Here is a 16,887-nt window from a genome sequence, read left to right on the forward strand (position 1 = left end):
CTATGGTAAACTAAACTTGTATGCAGATGCTTGAAATATAACTGCTTGCCTTTTTAGTAAAACCAGTAGATGAATCTGGAATAACTCAAATATGTAAAAACAGGAATAACTCAAATATGTAAAAACAACGACCCTGAAGAAGAGAAGCAGAGATGGTCCGAGTCAACTCGGCACCGAGTCGGACACCACCATATCTAGTTAGGATAAACCTTATCCACTAAATATATTTTTAAAAGCATTAACTTATACATACTTACCAGTTTTTTTCACTCAAATTCTGATTACACCCGATGAAGACCCTCTATTCTCCTCCTCCTCCTCTTGAAAAGCAGTTGCAGTTGGGGACACAATCACTCCATGGAGACGCCTTAATCTTTCACACCCCATTGGCCAAGAAAACACCACCAAACTGTTTAAACTTTAGCAATGTTTCAGATAAGTCTCCTCCAACCTCTTTTTCTTCGTCAAATTTCTGTTTCTCTCATCATTTCAAGCACCTCAATTCCTTACTGTCAGTCAAAGTAAAACATGCCCAGACCATAAAAATGTCCGCAAATTGGAGTTCAGGAGCAAAAATGCAATCTTTAGTCACATCTTACTTGGCATTCGGTGATCCTCGCTCAGCAGCTATGCTGTTTCTTGTCGATTCACCTGGAAATTGCCTCTACTGGAACAGTTTCCTTCAAGAATTTAAGATTAAAGGGGGAATCCCCTTTGAGATTCTTCAAGTTTTCTGTGTTTTACATCACAAAGGTGTGAGCTTTGATGATGGATCCCTTACTGTGATATTGAAACTATGTGCAAATTTAAAAGAGCTATGCTTGGGATTGCAAGTTCATGCATATTTGATCAAGAAAGGCTTTGATTTGGATGTTTATATAAAATGTGCTCTAATGAATTTCTATGGAAGATGTGAGAGAATACACAGCGCTAATCTGGTATTTAGTGAGACGTCGGACTGCAATTTCCAACTGTGGAATGAGATAGTTTTGGTAAATTTGAGGAGTGAGAGATGGAAGCATGCTATAGGATTATTTAGGGAAATGCAATTTTCATATGTCAAGTCTAATAGCTTTACACTAGCTAAAGTTTTGAAAGCTTGCTCAAGGACTGAAGCCCTTCATCAAGGAAGACAGATACATGGGTATGTAATTCGACGACTAGCACTGGAATCAAACTTGCTTATATGCAATTCACTAATTAGCATGTACTGCAAAAGCAAAGAACTTGAATTAGCTAGAAAAGTTTTTGACTTGATGGAAAGTAGAAACTTATCTTCATGGAACTCGATCATTTCGGGGTATAGTGCACTCGGATATTTAGATGAGGCCTGGAGTTTATTTTCTGAGATGGAAAAATCCGGCATAAAGCATGACATTATAACCTGGAATTGTCTCTTGTCAGGTCATTTTCTTCATGGATCATACAGAGAAGTTTTGAGCATTTTATGTAGTATGCAGTTGTCTGGTTTCAAGCCTAACTCAAGCTCCATAATTAGTGCTCTTCAAGCCATTAGTGAATTACAGATCTTGAATTTCGGAAAGGAAATTCATGGTTATGTAATAAGAAATGGTTTAGATTATGACATATGTGTTGGAACTTCAATGCTAGACATGTACGTGAAGAACAATGACCTACTCAATGCTCAGGCTGTTTTTGATTGTATGAGTAGGAGAAATATTTTTGCTTGGAATTCATTAATCTCAGGATATTCTTTCAAGGGCCAATCTGAGGATGCTGTGAAACTACTGAAGCGTATGGAAAGTGAAGGAATCAAACCTGATATAGTGACATATAATAGTCTGGTGTCTGGATATGCTTTCTGGGGAAACATTGATGAAGCTCTGGATATTATCCGTCGAATGAAAATTTCTGGGTGCACACCTAATGTTGTTACATGGACTGCATTGATATCAGGATGTTCACAAAATGAAAAGTACAAGGCTGCCCTGGAGTTCTTTGTAGAGATGCAGAAAGAAGGTATAAAGCCCAACTCAACCACGGTATTGTGTTTGCTTCAAGCTTGTGCGGGTCTTTCTTTGTTACACAAAGGAAAAGAGATACATTCAATAGCTATCAGGAATGGTTTTATAGAAGATGTATACGTCATGACAACCCTGGTCGACATGTATAGTAAAAGTGGCAGTTTAAAGACTGCTTATAACATATTCCAAAGAGTTGAGAACAAGACAGTAGCTACTTGGAATTCCATGATGATGGGGTTTGCCATTTACAGCCTCGGAAAACAGGTGATGTACCTTTTTAGGAGTATGCAGAAGGAGGGATTTCAGCCAGATGCTGTAACTTTTACAGCCCTCTTGTCAAGTTGTAAGGCTTCAGGTTTACTTAATGAAGGGTGGAGAATATTTGATAATATGAAGTCACGTTATGGTATTGCGCCCTCGATTGAGCATTATTCATGTATGGTTGATCTTCTTGGGAAATGTGGTTATCCTGATGAAGCCTGGGAGTTAACGAAATCAATGCCATATAAACCAGATGCTGCTGTGTGGGGGGCATTGCTTGGATCTTGTCGAGGGCCTGATGATATTGAGCTTGCAGAGGTTGCTGCAAATAAGCTCTTCAAATTAGAACCAACCAATCCTGTTAACTATGTTATGATGATGCATTTGTATGTAATGTTAAAGAGAGCAGAAGATGCGGAGCGTGTAAGAATGTTAATGGAAGATGGCGGAGTAGGATTAGGAAATGCTTGGAGCTGGATAGAAATAAATCAGACGGTCCATGTGTTTTGTGCAACAGGAAAGCCTCATCCTGATGAAGGGGGGATATATTATAATTTATATAAGCTGGTTTCAGCAATAAAGGAGTTGGGATACGTAGCAGATACCAAATGTGTGCATCAGAAGGTAGATGAGGAAGAGAAAGAGAAAATCCTGCTTGCTCACACGGAGAAACTGGCCATTACATATGGACTGATGAAGAGTAAAAGCTTTGTGCCTATAAGGGTGATCAAGAACGCAAGAATGTGTTCCGACTGCCATACCACAGCTAAATATATTTCGCTATTGAAAAGACGGGAGATTTTTGTGAAAGATGGTGCCAGATTTCACTATTTCAGCAATGGAAACTGTTCCTGCAATGAATTATGGTGAACCCCTCCTTGTAATATGAAAAAACGTTTGGTTAGAAAGAAAATAGTACTATTAAGTCGGAATACCATTATGTCGTTTGTGATAAACTAATAGACTCGATATCAATACTGAGAATTCGGAAGAAATTACACTAGTCAACTTCATTATGGTAAATGATCATTATTTGGATGCGGTTAATGTCAAAAGATCATCTATCGGTGTAGTATTAGAACCTTTTAATTGTAAATAAGCAGCTGAAAGAAAATACTACACCACTGAGTCTGTAAAGTAGTACGTACAAGACTTGGGAAACAAAACCACAGTCCACATAAAACCAAGGCACATAATGCACTCACACTAGAGATCAGTGCTTTCCAAATATACACTAGTAATCCATATTTATGATGTATGCACTCAGACTCAGACTTGTGGACGATCCAGCATGGCCATCCCACTCAAATCTGAAGCCACATCCTAATCAAACTTTAAGCAGATCCTGCATCGCCATCCTCTCCGAGACTTGAGCCAATGATTTGAGATTGCAGTTGATGAGAGCCTCAACGAAGTAGCAAGTTTCGTCTTTAGTGTTGCCTTGAGGAACATCCACAAGAAATGATTCGATGACTTGGGTTCCAGCTCTACCATCAATCACTTCCGGATGGACAGTAATGACTGAAGAATAGTTCTGCAAAATCAATATGAATCCAACAAATATGATGCAAATTTTGGTGTTAAGCCAACTCCTTCAAATCAATAGTAGGATGCTTATGGCTTGAAAGTGAAAAGTAACTTTTATATATTTACCAAGTCAGAAACAAGTTGGGTACCTTAAGTCTGTGATCACCGCCAACAATGGCAACTCCGAGGATGCGGTGAGTATCATCAAGAAGCTCCAATCTTTCGGTGCTTGTTGTGGCGGGAAGACCTGATTTGACGTTCACCTCCCGAACACTCCCGATCATCAGGTCCCCCAGGACGATGCACCTGCTAACAAAGGGCTTGTACTTCTCAGGTTGATCAAACCTCCTGATGAGTGACCACACCTGAAGAAGAAGATACAAATACCACCTTATAATGCTGTTAAACAACAACTCGATCTCTTTTCGAAAATAATTAATTATACGGATTTTCTAGTGTGTGCACGCTAACAACCGCTTTTTGATTAGATAGAGGATTTCTATTGATTAAAATCTCATTAATAATCATGACCCTGCATGCACAAAAATCATGACCTACAAAACCCTCCACCTGATCAAAATGTAACTGTTAGTGTGTGCCCATGGACACAAACTAGAAAGATCCTTAATTATATATAGAAAATTAGGAACGGGAGCTTACAATATCCACAGGGGCTTTGATGTGCTTGACAACAGAGGAAGAGCACTGAGAAGCGGCGGGGGAACGCAAACGCTTGTGGTGTCTGCTAACTACCTCAACTGCATCCATCGATCTCTGTTTTGTTATCAACAAGCCAACTCAGAGAATTTCTGGTCTGGTTTGGTGAGAATAAAGAGAGAGCATTAAAGGAGATATGTGCGTTTGTGATGATATATGTGTGGTTTGCGACACTCTTGACTTTCAACTAACTTTTCTTTTCATTACAACGAGTGGGAAATAAATTACCTCATTATCTGCTTCCCATTGTAAAATAACATCATACTTCTTTTTTTTTTTTGTACTCACCAATTGTTGGTAATAATTTATCAAAATGGCCATCACATTTTATCTTTTATATTTACATCAACATTTTGTATTTTATATTCTAATAATTAAAGAAAACTAAAATTATTAATAAGTGATATTATCAGGATGACTAAGGTCCTTATTTAATAAATTTTAGAGTCATCAATTAAAAAGTGATCCGAATATACAAGTTCACTATTGTTGTAGTTTATTCTAAATATAAAAGTAAAGTTAAATTGAGCTATAATTGAGATTCCATCAATGAATAAAAGTAGCGGATCCTTGTCATAAATTTAGATTGAAAATTTGAATTTATATTTAAAATAATGAGATAAAGGATAATTAAGTATATCTCCAACCATCGAAGATAAATTTGGCATAAACAATTTTTTTTTTAGCACTATTATTGAACTCACTTCAAAAAAAAAAGTTTTTTCAAAGACATATACCAACACAAATTAGAGATTGTGGGCAAAAATACTTGATTAATATAATTATTTATTTTACTTTGAAATAAAGGTTTATTTTATATTACTAGATATAACTATTTGTTATAAGTACTAAATTACAGATATTTAATTTTCTTTTGACATCAGAGCAAAAGTTATGAAGATACATACAACAAATTGTCAAACTTCTGACGTTGAAACACGTATATCTTTCATGTTGTTACCTTTTAATCATTTTTAAATATATCTTTAATAAAATAAAAAATGATAGGAGTGGAAGAATAATTGCATAAGACTGTTACTTTCAAAGAATTTATATCTATTAAAACAAAATTGATTGTATCGAATTAAGGGAGTAATAATAAAATTCAATAAAACGAGACAAATAAACAAAAATAAATATATATAGAATGTAAATGAGAAGATTTATTGGATAGGAAAATAGAATTCGAGATGAGTCAAGATGGAACATACGGGGTGAATTCAATAAAACGAGACAAATAAACAAAAATAAATATATATAGAATGTAAATGAGAAGATTTATTAGATAGGAAAATAGAATTCGAGATGAGTCAAGATGGAACATACGGGGTGGCGCCAAATTTTGATTTTTGTCCATCAGTTTGTTCGAAATCAATGAGACCAAGATCAATGGACAATGATATTCAAATCCGAGTAAATGATGGTGTATAATAATAATAATAATAATAATATCATAATTGGAATGGATCATATTTCCGAATTTGTATTTTAAATTTTAGATTAGTAATCTATGTCCGAACAATTCCGTGTTGCATACACAGAAAACAAAATCTTGTTTGTTACGGGAATAAAGAGCAGAGGGAGCAAATAAGCAAGAGGCCTGTTGCATGAAGATAAAAAAGACAAGAGAAGGGTGAATATATATGACATATACTAGTAATATCTAGGGCTCGTTTGACACAATATTGAAGAAACAGAAACTCGTCCTTGGATTCGTCAAACATTAATCAATTACATTTCCATTATTATTTGTAGAAAAGAAATAAAATCCCTCCTTATTATTTCAACAACAAAAAGCAGTAATCAATCCCAAATTCTTCGTCTTCTTCTTTGTATTGTTTTTGTTTTCAATTTCCAGATTCCAGTTAACACCAACAATTCTTCTTCTATTCTGTCATCCATCCATGGTCATTTCCCAAACAATCGGCGTATACATACACAACACAACATCATTCATTTGAAGCCAATAATCACAACTTTAACCCCTTTGTTCTCTTATCTCCTCATTTAATCTCTCCATACATGCTCTTGGGATCCCACCCACTTTGCTTATTTCTTGACATTGTCCTGCTTTTTCTGGGCGGTTATCATAATCCGAATCCAGGTTTTTTCCAGACCCTTTTTTGTTTGGATTGTGTTATATCACATGTATTGTTGTTGGGTATGATCAAAACTTGGGATTTTCGCCTTCCTGTCTTGTATGTATTCCTTGTCTGAGATAAAGGCTGCACCTTTACTCTCTTTTTCTTCCTTAGGGTTTTCTTGCCTATTTTGATTTCTAGTCAAACCATTCTTTTCTTCTTCTAAGACACAAGCTTCCTTATCCTTCTGGCCTCGAGGAGCTTTTGACGGGTTTAGTGATTAGTTGAATCCTCTCGCTGTTTTGTTTGGTTCATATAATTGCTTGGTTTATATAATCTAGTTCCAATTACTGTAATTTGGTATACTTTTCATAGCTTTGTATGGGCGAAAATGAGAATTGGGTGCAGCCAAGTGGCATTTTTCCCAATGGCCTGTTGCCCAATGCAGGTCCATTGATTCATCTACTTGAATCTGATAGATGGTTAAAGGCCGAGGAGAGAACTGCAGAGCTTATTTCTCGTATACAGCCCAACCAACCTTCTGAACAACGTAGAAACGCTGTTGCAGACTATGTGCAACGACTCATAATGAAGTGTTTTCCATGCCAGGTTGTTTTCTTCCTCTTTTTACAGTTACTACATAATTTGAAAAATTTAATGTTTTTGCTACTCCTGGTGTGCTCTTTATGTTTATGATGCAGTAATATCCTGTCCTCAGCTTATTCTGCGTTCAGACTTTTAGTTCCGGAAATAATATAGCAATTAGTGAATTTCTACTTTTGATCTGTTACCATTTTGTCTGATGTATGTGGTACAATGGCAGTGCCATTGGTGAATTATGAATATTCTTTGCTTATGATGGTATACTCAATCAAACATGTTCTGGAAGCTTAAATTTAGTTGCCTCAATACATTTTTTAGTGTTATCTTTGTTCAATCTGTAAACTTGGGCCAGGTATGATAACATTTCAACACATCATAAAGTATAGTGATGTAATAATGACAGACATTTTGACTAACGAATAGGTAAAAATATGATTGTGATATGAAACACGACTGAGATTGACCAGAACATAGTATATGTAGACCTGTCAGAATATGGTTTTGGACTAATTTTGGTTAATTAATATGGATTTGGACCGGTTTATGAACCAAAACCATGTATTAACTATATTATATCAAATATGGATATGATTTGGTTTGGTTTTATATGGTTATGGATTAAAATATGGATATCCATATTTGTGTTAAAAACAAGAGTGCAACAGTTGGAGAAAGCACCAAAAGGCGCTGCACGCTGCATTTCATCCCGACAACAGATATAAGTAGCTCGCTTTTCAAAAATAAAATAAAATCATGTATTGATTCGGTTTAAAAACGCAAATAACAATGGGAACCATAAGTCCATAACGAACGCAAATAATTGCATCTATAAACCAATTGGATTTACACATTTGGAGTATCAAAATAATAAAAATTGGTTCTCCCATGAAAACCTAAGGTCAAGATGGCTTTGTAAGTTTCTCTATGTAACGCAAAATATATGATCCCGTCAACAAAATACATCATTTGCAGGAGCTGAACAGAGTATTGCTACAGTGATCAAGCATCTTTGAAATATGGATATCATATATTTGGTCCATATTTTGGATAAAAAAAGTGATTTTAAAACCAACCAAATCCAAAAAAAGTATGTGACTTTTTGTTGGGCCAAATTATAAAAATTGATTTGGTTTGGACTGGATATATGGTTTTGGACCTATATTGCCAGGTCTAAGTATATGCATCACTGCAAGTTACCATTCTGCGCAATGGTCTCAATTGCAGTGTTGCTGAAGGTTTTTTTTTAAATAAACCTGATAAGCCACTGTTATCAGTGAAGCATATAAATTGTACTGCCTATTTCAGGGTCATATATTTTGTCAGTCATGATAGCACTTCTAAAAATACTTGCTGATTACATTGCTTATAGGTATTCACTTTTGGATCGGTGCCCCTCAAGACCTACTTACCTGATGGAGACATTGACTTGACAACCTTCACTAACAATCAAAATTTAAAAGATACATGGGCTACTCAGGTTCGTGATATGCTTGAGAGTGAGGAGAAGGATGATAATGCTGAATTTCGAGTGAAGGAAGTTCAGTACATCCAGGCTGAAGTAAGTCCCTTATCATTCTTATCCTTATTCCTATACATAGATTGACTTTATATCAGCCTCTTTCATTTAATATGTAATACTAAATTATAATCTGTAACTTAAGAATCATCTTGGACAACTCATGTTGTTTATTTGGCAGTTCTCAATCAGAGGATATGTTTACCCTGCAAAGTTTTTGTTACTCGAAATAATTAGGACCTTGTGAGTTTTGATGTAACCTATCTACGTAACCACAAGTCCCGTTTAACATAAATGGTTTCTTTGTTTGGTTTGATGATTTTAAAATTAGACAGAGGAACTTGTAGTTCCAAGATAGTTGTATTTCAATCCGCTAACTACCAAACACCAATATTAGATGAATTACATGATCAAACCTTTAATATGACCCAAACCTCTAACTGTCAAACAGGGCCAAAAGCAAACGTTACCAACACATTTAACAAGTAAGAAGTCTATTAATATGCTGACAACACTTCTACTTTAAGATACTTAAGAAACTAGTGCTAATCGTGTCTCGCACAATGGTAATAAACTCTACTTCTAACTGGTAGTATTATCATCTTAGAAGTTATGCACTAGATATTATAGGTTCTTTTGGCAGATGATTTGAACATAATCGACCATTGCTCATGTCTTTCACCTTTATCCTGAGCATTCCATTATTACTTAGCATTTTTTATAATTCTTATGATTGTAGGTCAAGATAATCAAGTGTCTTGTGGAGAATATTGTAGTAGACATATCCTTTAACCAGGTTGGCGGATTATGCACCCTTTGCTTCCTTGAGGAGGTTAGTAGGTTCTTCGGAACCTTTTTAAAAAATTTTCAAGCTTGAATGTACATAGTGTGAACATATCATATATGCTGTAACAGGAATAATTTTTCCTGTAGGTTGATCATCTGATAAATCAGAATCATTTATTCAAGCGCAGCATTATACTAATTAAAGCATGGTGCTACTATGAGAGCCGAATACTCGGTGCTCATCATGGGCTTATATCAACATATGCGTTAGAAACCTTGGTTCTCTATATATTTCACGTTTTTAACAATTCCTTTGCCGGACCACTCGAGGTGTTATACTTATATTTTGTGTGGTTCTTATCTATTTCTTTTCTTTCTCCTGGTTTTTTCGAACTTTTGTATAAAGGTTGTCTTTTTGTTGTAGGTGCTTTACCGATTTCTGGAGTTCTTTAGCAATTTTGACTGGGATAATTTTTGTGTTAGCTTATGGGGTCCTGTATCCATCAGTTCACTTCCAGACGTGACTGGTAATTATTTACTTTTTTCACTATCTATAGCAACTGATCCTCTATGAAACTTCAATGATTGAGTAGTGCTCATATATCACATTACCCTTTTACAGCTGAAACTCCTAGAAAAGATGGAGGAGAGTTGCTTCTGAGCAAATTGTTTCTTGATGCTTGTAGCTCTGTCTATGCTGTTTTCCCGGGTGGTCAGGACAACCAGGGACAGCCATTTATTTCAAAGTATTTTAATGTAATCGATCCTTTACGTGTAAACAACAATCTTGGACGTAGTGTTAGTAAAGGTAATCACTACACAACATCTTCCTTATTATCTATTTATATCTAATAAAGTGTTCCGGCCAAATTGGTTTACAACTTTACATGACTGCAAAGGTTTATTTTTCGACGTATTTCTTTCTCTTTATATGGAATTTTATCTGTTGCATATTTTTTGGCTTCTTTTGTGATAATTGCAGCATGTGTACTTGGTCATTTATGGTTATATCTCACTACTTGTTAACTTTGATTGTATTACCAGGTAACTTTTACAGGATACGCAGTGCATTTGCGCTTGGTGCTAAAAAACTGGCAAGATTACTTGAGTGCCCCAGTGAAAGCATAGTTTTGGAACTCAATCAGTTTTTTATGAATACATGGGAGAGACATGGCAGTGGTATTCGGCCTGATGCACCAGAGGCTAATAATATATTGAGTTTGAGGTCGCCAACCCCAGGTAATGTGCCTGGTTCTGTCAATTCTAAGGAAAGATTAAGTAGCAACAAAGTGAAGAGTAGTTCCTCTGTTCTGGATTCTAAGGTTGAGAGAACTAGTTTGTATGGTGTTTCCTCTCAACATGGTAACATTTCCTCAGATAGCATATCTGGGGCCAGCGATGTGTCTGAAACTTCTCGTGGTGAAAGCCAAAAGCGTCAAGGAAACTTAAATAGCAAAAGAATATCAAATCAGATCATTAGACAAATTAGTTCAAACCAGGCCACAAGTACTGATAAAGGTCAAAGAAATTTGCAATCTCAACACCTGTTAAATGATATTCAGGGGAGGTTTCTTTTTGCAAGAACTCGCTCAAGTCCTGAACTTACTGACACTTATGGCGACCTTTATTCTCAAAGCAGGCAGGCAAGAGTTCCAGATAATTCTAAGACCCAGGGGACTGCTACTGAGTCAAGTACTTATATTAATAGTTATCAGCGGAACAGGAAAAACCCTGAACCTGATCTTGCACCAAGCCATAGTGGTCAATCTGTGAATGATGACCCTTCATCTGTTAGGCATACCGCATTTCATCAAACGCCAGATCCGGATGCTTCCTTTAACAGCGCTCCAAGTAATCATCAACCCGAATCAGGATCCCGAGACATGGCTGAAGATCCTTCTACTGCAGTTGGTATGCATGATATGCATCAAGAACAACAAGATATTGTGAACATGATGGCATCTTCTACCATTAATGGTTATAATGGCCAGGTTCATGTGCCACTGAATTTAGCTGCAGGTCACCTACCTTATCCAGTCCCGCCTTCCGTGTTGGCTTCAATTGGGTATGCTCAGAGAAATTTTGCTGGAACGCTTCCAGCCAACTTTCCCCTGATAGATCATTCATTTTCGAGTATGCAATTTGCTCATGGTTTTGTTTCTCCACAATTAAGCCATTACTTCTCTGGCATAAGATTGCCGACAAACATAGAAGATCCTAATGATCCAGGTAATGAGAATATTAGCTCTACCGAAATGAAGCCTGGGGAGGCTGATCATGATTACTGGCAGGAGCGGGATATAGGGTCCACTGGAGATTTTGACTTTGATATAGGAAACGTTGAAGTGCTTCGTACAGATGATAAACCACAGTCAACCTCTTCTAGTGCTAACTTTATTCCGTCATCTCGGTCAAGAGTTCCTGGAAGTTCAACGAGAGGTCAGCATAATTATAGAAAGGAAAAGCATGGTTCACTGCAGGATGATCTTCTAGATAGTTTCCAGTTTGAACAAAACAGAGAAAGCGAGGTATATTCTGATGAGAGAACAACAAGTTCAAAATTTTCTTCTGCTGCTCACAGTAGTTCCCTTATAAGCAAAACTTCTTCTGAGAGTTCCTGGGAGGAACCGTCTCCAAAGGTCATAAAGTCAACAAGAGAAAAGAGGGGAAAGAAAATAGTTTCTGAGTCATCTACTATGCATGGAAAAGGTAAGATCATGTCCGAACATGTGTCTGATCAGCATGAGGAAAATAACCAGGATTGGAATCGCAATCGCCAGACAATCACAAGCAACGAATTTGCCGAAAGAAGTTCCGAAATGCAATCAATTCCTTCTTTACATATGGTGAGGCCTCACATGCCTGACTATGAATCAGCTCAAACAAGTGGTTCTGAGGTGATGGTCCCCATGCCTCCCATGATCTTTAGTTCTCGGCAAAGAATGATGGAGAACTCTGGGGCTGTTCCCTTTGCATTTTACCCAACTGGGCCTCCAGTGCCATTTGTTACGGTGCTTCCGGTGTATAATGTTCCACCTGATGCTGGAGCTTCTGCCGCATCAACAAGTCATTATGGCATGGAAGGTCTTGAGAATAATGATCCTGCTCAGAAATTTGATGTATCAGAAGGACATGACCAATCTATGAATCCAACTAATGTAGATTCGTTACAGAGGATTGCTAATACTGACACATCTATTGAACAGAAATCTGACATTCTCAACAGTGACTTTGCGAGCCATTGGCAAAATTTGCAATTTGGACGACTTTGCCAAAATCCACGGTCCCCCAGTCCTCTAGCTTATCCTTCATCTGTGATGGTGCCACCCATGTATCTTCAGGGACGTGTTCCATGGGATGGTCCAGGAAGACCCCTTTCAGGCAATATGAATGGTTTCACTCAGATCATGAATTATGGACCTCGTCTTGTTCCCGTTTCCCCTATTCAGCCTGTATCTGGTAGACCTCCCAATGTATATCAGCGGTATGGTGAAGATATACCTAGATATCGTAGTGGTACTGGAACTTATCTGCCAAATCCTGTAAGATACTTTTTCTTGAAGCCCTTTCTACTTTCTCACTAATATGTTTTCTGCCATCCCGGTTTAGATTTGTTAGTGAAGGTGTAGCTAATGCTAGGTTTCTTTCTACATATATGCGCCTTTTGCCAATTTTTACCCTTTTTTGGCTTAAGATAGCATGCAGGACTAAAGTTTCCACCTCCACAGAACTATTTAATACTGCAATTTTCTGATTTATCAGGTGTTTAAAATTAGTCACAGCTACAGCCAATAGAACTGTTTTTAAGATTAGCAGATGTATAAAATAGCTGTATTTGGTGATTTCCTTGCCTATATGATTTGTATCATCCATCTTATTGATGGTTTGTCTGTCATTTCAAATTCTTAGAACTTGATGAAATTGGTAGAGCGTAGAGACCTATACTTTATTTTTTCTTATGTTGTTTGATGTACAACTGTACAAGGCATGCCATTAGCATCTGAGATCACGAGAATGACTACATTTTTTGCAGTTAAAATCACTCCAGATGATCGACATGAACTATAAATTGCTTCACGTACCTATGGATTGACCAAAATATTATCCTGCAGAAAATAAGTTATCTAATAGAAAATGCAAATCATAAGTGCATTAACTTATGAACAAGTAAGAACAAGATCTGTGGATGTTGCAAGCTAGCTAAAGCCTTGTCATTGCCTGCCGTATATTTACCTTTTTCTCCATTTTTTTTTTGGTTTTTATGGTGTCCGTGGATTTCTTATACCTAATATTGTGATTCTCAAATTGGGTGTAGGCATAGTTATTTCTGCTACAATATGGCTCGTTAGTTCTGTTTCACCATACTCCTCTAAATTATCTTTGTATATATGAGGTCTGATTGTTCTAAGGTAGATAATGAGAACGAATACTAATATGTGAAAACATGAGTATTTTGTGCTTCAAGTATTTGTATGTTGGAATTAAGGGATATGCTTGTTACTATCTCTTTCATACTTTCATATGATTTCGCTCTAACTACTTAAAACACTTAAGATTTGATATACTTCCAAATGTGTTTAGAAGGTTTCTGGTAGGGATCGATATTCTTCAGGCACTAGAAGGGGAAACTACAGCCATGACAGAAGTGAAAACAATGGTGACAGAGAAGGAAACTGGAATGTTTCAAAATCACGAGCCCCTGGCCGCAACCACAATCGCAACCAAAATGAGAGATCAAACTCAAGGATTTACAGACCAGCTGCTGCCGCCAGTGAAAGCCGACCTGATAGATCATGGAATTCATACAGGCATGACACATTTTCTTCATACCAGACGCAAAATGGTCCATTTTACACCAACTCCCCTCAAGCTGGTCTGCCAAATGTCACATATGGGATGTATTCTGTTCCAGCTGTGAACCCTAACGGTAGCGGATTGTCATCTAATGGGCCAACTGGTCAATCTCTTGTAATGTTGTATCCATATGATCACAATCCAAACTATGGTCCAGCTGCTGAACAGGTAGAGTTTGGTTCATTAGGCCAGGTGGGTTTCTCAGGTATGAACGAACAATACTCAAGTGAGGCAAGTAGGGAAGCGGAAGCATTTGACGAACATAGGTTACAGGGACGGTCTGCACATTACTCCTCCCCAGATCAGCCTTCCTCTCCCCATCATTTTAGGTAAGTGATTTTGTTTTTGGTAGATAGGTAAAATGCTTTGCTGATAGCATGATATATGGTACTACATCTTAAACAATCTTTATTTCTGCTCTTCACTTATATAACAATAATTTTAATTTTCCATTTATTATTTTCCTGGCCAATGTATCATGTTTAAAGGAGGGTTTGATTACTCCACCAATTAAGCGACAAGAGGGCTATTGGTTGAAATTAGGGTCTGCAACAAGTGCTTCCCACACTATTTATCAGATTTACAGATCATCCTCGACCCTTGCCAGGTTCGATTTTGTCGTCACCATGCTAGCATGTCAAACAATGTGGGTGGTATCTGCATGATCATCCCAAGTGTTTGTTTGTGCAAGATGGCCTTTCCGGCTTGTTCCTGTGTAAACTACTAGTCATCTAACTGAAAACAGCCCTATCCGGGACTAGCTAGATCAGATTCGGTTTTATTTTCTTATTTTGTCGTAGGCTTTACACATTGTAAAAGTTAATGGAAGTAGCTCCCAAGATGAAGATTTCAAGCTTTTAACATGTCATGATCTGTTAATTGGCTGGGTGACCTTGCATTCTTGCAAAGATCATGGCAAGAGGGAATTTTATATTACTTGATATTGTACCAACTTTGTTAGACGTTATAATGTTAACCAAACATACAGACATTGACTCTTCTGCCTTGATCTTTTTGGTTTTTGCTTTCCTTTCAGTTTTTGCATACCTGCGGCTGGTTTAGATAATAAAAGTACAGAGTATTAATGTCAGAATGAAAATAGTTAGTTGTAGATGTGCTAAAAGCAAGGAAAAGATGCTGGAGTACGTCAAGTGTCGATGTTTAGTTTAGACGATTAGAAAGGACGAATATCATGTCAAAGATTTCCCTTCCACGTCAAAGATTTCACTTCCACGCTTATGTTATTTTCTAGAAGCATACACTCGGCAAATTCCCATTCTTACATTGCACTTTGTAACTCTTAGGTTTGCTCCAAACGCAGTTTAGTACCTGAATTTTAAAACGTGGCAATATGCACCCTACAATTAACATTCCCGTGCAAGTTGTAACCCCTGGTCAATATTCCGTCCATATATGCCGTTAAGTTTAACTGTTTGAAAGATAACAATGTGTATATTAGTTTCCAACAACTACTTTACCTCATGTAATCCCTCAAAAATTATGTATTATATTTTGAAATTATTTCTGAACACACACAACGATGTTAAAAAAATTAAAATAAATTTTAAATTATGTATTTATTTTAAAATTTTAAAATAAGTTACATCGTTTATGTAAAACAAAAATTCAGATTCTAAATCTAATTTTAAAATATGTATCTAGACTTAGAATCTGAATTTTTTTTTACATAAACGATGTAACTTATTTTATAAATTTTAAATCTAGATATATATTTTAAAAATTATTTTAAATTTTTTTTACATCGTTGTGTATGTTTTAAAATAATTTCAAAATATAATACATAATTTTTGAGAGGTCACAGGGGATAAAGTAGCTGTTGGAAACTAATATACACACTGTTATCTCTTAAACAGTTAAAGTTAACGGTCGATTGGACGGAATAGTGACTATGAGTTACAACTTGCACGAGAATGTTAAATATAAGGTGCATATTGACACGTTTTAAAGTTCAGATACTAAATTGCGTTTGGAGCAAAATTAGGAGTTACAAAGTGTAATTAACTCTTCTTACATTAATAATGGCATATATATACCACTTTTCCACCACTTCTGTTTGGAGATATTAATTATTTTTTTTCCTGTCCTTACATCACATTGTAGCAATTTTCAAATAATATTAACCAACTTTCAATTGACAGAGTGATATTGGTTTTACTATTTAAGAAAATTATATTAAATGCCAAATTACTAATTTGATCATTCTATACAAACATGAATCATTAGACCTTTTGTAAAACAAAAACAAAACTCTTAGAGAACTTGTTTGTTATAGTTCTCGGGTATTTCCGTCCATCTTTATCACCTTTATCAACACATACTTTTAATTATTAATATCTTTAATTTTATATTAATAATAAATATAAAGTTTCACCGTATTAAAGTACTCATGAATACAAATCCAACAATATCACTCATGATTATATTATGTGATCTTATAAATTACGCGTAAATTTAATAATTTGTCTCATGTCATGAACAATTCCAACATATCAAACGGGAAACGTAAAAAGAACCCGAGGGAGTATTGTTTTATTTA

At 36.2% G+C, this 16,887-nt stretch overlaps 3 protein-coding genes across 4 annotated transcripts; 2 read left to right on the forward strand and 1 right to left on the reverse strand.

Moving 5' to 3' along the window:
• The first annotated feature begins 167 nt into the window (after window positions 1–167).
• Window positions 168–3,254, forward strand: LOC108209754 (pentatricopeptide repeat-containing protein At4g01030, mitochondrial). Its single transcript, XM_017380834.2, has one exon. It carries the CDS (start codon window positions 291–293, stop codon window positions 3,114–3,116), a length of 2,826 nt encoding a protein of 941 aa, XP_017236323.1. The 5' UTR covers window positions 168–290; the 3' UTR covers window positions 3,117–3,254.
• Window positions 3,255–3,289: 35 nt separating this feature from the next.
• LOC108209755 (abscisic acid receptor PYL9) lies at window positions 3,290–4,674 on the reverse strand. The gene is made up of 3 exons (XM_017380835.2): window positions 4,434–4,674; window positions 3,923–4,138; window positions 3,290–3,780 (listed from the first exon to the last, which is right to left on the reverse strand). The coding sequence occupies exons 1-3, from the start codon at window positions 4,539–4,541 to the stop codon at window positions 3,574–3,576; spliced, it is 531 nt and encodes a 176-aa protein (XP_017236324.1). The 5' UTR covers window positions 4,542–4,674; the 3' UTR covers window positions 3,290–3,573.
• A 1,593-nt stretch (window positions 4,675–6,267) lies between these two features.
• Window positions 6,268–15,331, forward strand: LOC108209132 (uncharacterized). Of its 2 annotated transcripts, none has more exons than XM_017379886.2 (9): window positions 6,268–7,180; window positions 8,544–8,732; window positions 9,430–9,522; window positions 9,624–9,806; window positions 9,901–10,003; window positions 10,099–10,284; window positions 10,521–13,018; window positions 14,058–14,659; window positions 14,819–15,331. In XM_017379886.2, the coding sequence occupies exons 1-9, from the start codon at window positions 6,953–6,955 to the stop codon at window positions 14,826–14,828; spliced, it is 4,092 nt and encodes a 1,363-aa protein (XP_017235375.1). In that variant the 5' UTR covers window positions 6,268–6,952; the 3' UTR covers window positions 14,829–15,331. The 2 variants fall into 2 exon arrangements, with proteins under 2 accessions (XP_017235375.1, XP_017235376.1); XM_017379887.2 differs by having other exon boundaries at window positions 6,810–7,180; window positions 14,061–14,659; window positions 14,819–14,962.
• Window positions 15,332–16,887: the final 1,556 nt, after the last annotated feature.

Source organism: Daucus carota, chromosome 2, assembly GCF_001625215.2.
Source record: "Daucus carota subsp. sativus chromosome 2, DH1 v3.0, whole genome shotgun sequence".
In the NCBI taxonomy this organism is placed as follows: domain Eukaryota; kingdom Viridiplantae; phylum Streptophyta; class Magnoliopsida; order Apiales; family Apiaceae; genus Daucus; species Daucus carota.

Bases quoted from the DNA above. Each gene is read 5' to 3' on its own strand.
- LOC108209755 (XM_017380835.2), bottom strand. From the start codon at position 4,541: ATGGATGCAGTTGAGGTAGTTAGCAGACACCACAAGCGTTTGCGTTCC. The intron at 4,139-4,433 runs GTAAGCTCCCGT...CTTCTTCTTCAG, and splicing joins TCAAAGCCCCTGTGGATATT to GTGTGGTCACTCATCAGGAG. The intron at 3,781-3,922 runs GTACCCAACTTG...TTGATTTTGCAG, and splicing joins GCGGTGATCACAGACTTAAG to AACTATTCTTCAGTCATTAC.
- LOC108209754 (XM_017380834.2), top strand. From the start codon at position 291: ATGAAGACCCTCTATTCTCCTCCTCCTCCTCTTGAAAAGCAGTTGCAG.
- LOC108209132 (XM_017379886.2), top strand. From the start codon at position 6,953: ATGGGCGAAAATGAGAATTGGGTGCAGCCAAGTGGCATTTTTCCCAAT. The intron at 10,004-10,098 runs GTAATTATTTAC...ACCCTTTTACAG, and splicing joins TTCACTTCCAGACGTGACTG to CTGAAACTCCTAGAAAAGAT. The intron at 10,285-10,520 runs GTAATCACTACA...TTGTATTACCAG, and splicing joins TGGACGTAGTGTTAGTAAAG to GTAACTTTTACAGGATACGC.